Below are 2,308 nucleotides of genomic sequence, written 5' to 3' on the forward strand. Positions count from 1 at the left end.
AGTAGGTACAATACATACCTACCCAGGACCACATTAATTGGCATTTCTTTCTTCAATTCCAACCAGGAAAAGTTGAGTAGTTTTCTATATTTATATGACTGAGGCTTTGGCTTGATTTCAACTCAACGTTACATGTCTACATTTACTTTATGTAAATCCACTGTTCAAAAATCTAAACTTATGTAATAGATAAATAGAGGGAGTAGTAGGAGAGCAGGAATGAAGAAAAAACAGGCTAATGAAATACCTTACATAAAGTGCTTGGCACTCAACATATACAACAAATTTTCCTTAGACATTTCTTTTATTTGTCCTTTTCTTTCTACTGCTAGATAATCTTCCTAAAACATAGCTTTCCTCATGCTACTTGTCTATTTAAAAGCCATCACAGCTCTACCAGGTGAGTCAATCTTCACCACTTTGGTCCAACCTTAACTCCTATAATTATACTCTATGAGAATGCTCCCACCACAATCGCTCTGATCATAAATTTGTGCCATTTGAAATGGTCTCCTCTCTCTCAAAGAAGAGGCATTTTTAGATAAGTAGAGAGAGGAATGCTCTTCATATGGGGAGAATTTTGATGCCTATCAAAAAATTGAAGCCCTCCAGGAACTAAAAACAATTTGTAAGAGCTCCAAGATGGATCTAAACCATGTTGAACTGCAATCAATCACAGAGAAAATGTTCCTTTTACTTCCTTTCCAACACAAATAGCAATGTGAAATTAACAGAAAGAAATGGGTTCTGGAGTCAGTCAGGCATACCTGAATGGATTCCTGGTTCAACCACTTACTGGCTGTATGACAACTTTCAAGTTATTTAATGTCATCTGTGCAATGGGGATAACAGACCTACCTTGTAATTGTTTTAAGAATAAGAAATATAACCAAAAAGTACCAAGTACAGTGCCTGGTACAAAGGGAGGCTCAACAAATGGTAATTATTATTAGAGTCAAAAGACAATACCCTATCTCATCTTTCATGTTCATTCCAATAAAAATAGTAACAACCACAACACAACCACAAATGGTAATAAATAATAGCTACCTAGCACTTTGTGCCAAGCACTATGGTAAGTGCTTCTTTTGTTATTTCATTTAACTTACAAAGAAGCCTGTGAAATAGATGCATCTCCATTTTTGTAGATGAAGAAACTGAGACTCCGAGAAGTTATATAACTTGTTAGCCCAAGATTATACCAGTTTGCACACACAGGAATTTCAATCTAGTCAAGTTCAAGCTTTGAATGACTGTGCTATGCTGACTATAAGTTGAGGGCAAGAACAGTGCATCTTTTCATTCCTTTAGCTTAGCATAGTCTCTGGAATGTCATCACTTGATATATTTGTTGAACGGGTACAATATGTATTTCAATTCTCTTCATGCAACTTGTTGCCTGGACCTCTTTCTAAACTCCCAGGTGATCTCAGCATTGTCTGGCAATGTCCCATCAGGAAGAGAGGGCTTTTGCCTGCTTTGGGTAGACGCTGTTCTTAAGACTTCCCTTTATTTCTATTTCCTCCACCTTAATCATTCTACTTCTCTGAAGTCTGATATGTGAACTAATAAAACCATTGTGAAGAACAGTAAGGCAAAGTTCTATTCTGATTCCACTGAAGTAGCTAACACTGACCTCCTATTAACTCCAAGAGTTGACATTAAAATTACATTTAAAAAGAATCTTTCTATTCCCCACACTTAGTGACTGAGTCATTCATTACCAGAAGCAAAGAAAGGCTTATTCCAAGCCTGACAAAACCTCACTATCACTTCCACTATATAACATAATGAATCGTAAAGGCTGGGCTTTACCAGAAACTTTCATTTCTTCTCTTTCATCGGGATTTATCTTTTCCACTGCATGTGATACAGTACATTCCAAGACATCTGGAAACTCCTATAATAAACACATGATGTTTACAATCAATATAAAATTAAAGTTTCTGATTAGCTATATATTTTCTACTGTCCATAATGCCATTTGGAAGCAGAGAACCCATAAGATAGCAGGGCTCTTTATCTGAGGTCTGAATGGGCTTCGTAAGGTTTTTAAAGCCTGAAATAAGGGTGAAACGCTGTATGTGTGCCCATTTTATGGGAAAAAGTCTTATTTTGATCAGGTAATCAGAGGGATGTATGATCAAAAGAACCAAACAAAACAGAGGAGGGAGGCATGCGAGGAGTTAGAACCGCAAGTACAGTAGATAATTTTACTTAGAAAAGAAACTAATGAAAAATAATATTATCCGTTCTGATGACACATGAAAAACTTTCTACATTAAACACAAACATGTTAAACCAAAAC

At 36.1% G+C, this 2,308-nt stretch overlaps 1 protein-coding gene across 1 annotated transcript in view; it reads right to left on the bottom strand.

Moving 5' to 3' along the window:
* GCLM (glutamate-cysteine ligase modifier subunit) overlaps positions 1-2,308 on the bottom strand; it is a 27,323-nt gene that overhangs the window by 18,909 nt on the left and 6,106 nt on the right. The window contains exon 2 of the mRNA XM_019667572.1: positions 1,816-1,900. Within this exon, the coding sequence (XP_019523117.1) occupies positions 1,816-1,900 (85 nt within the window). The remainder of the gene's footprint in view (positions 1-1,815; positions 1,901-2,308) is intronic.

The sequence above is a fragment of the Hipposideros armiger genome, unplaced genomic scaffold, assembly GCF_001890085.2.
Source record: "Hipposideros armiger isolate ML-2016 unplaced genomic scaffold, ASM189008v1 scaffold_501, whole genome shotgun sequence".
In the NCBI taxonomy this organism is placed as follows: domain Eukaryota; kingdom Metazoa; phylum Chordata; class Mammalia; order Chiroptera; family Hipposideridae; genus Hipposideros; species Hipposideros armiger.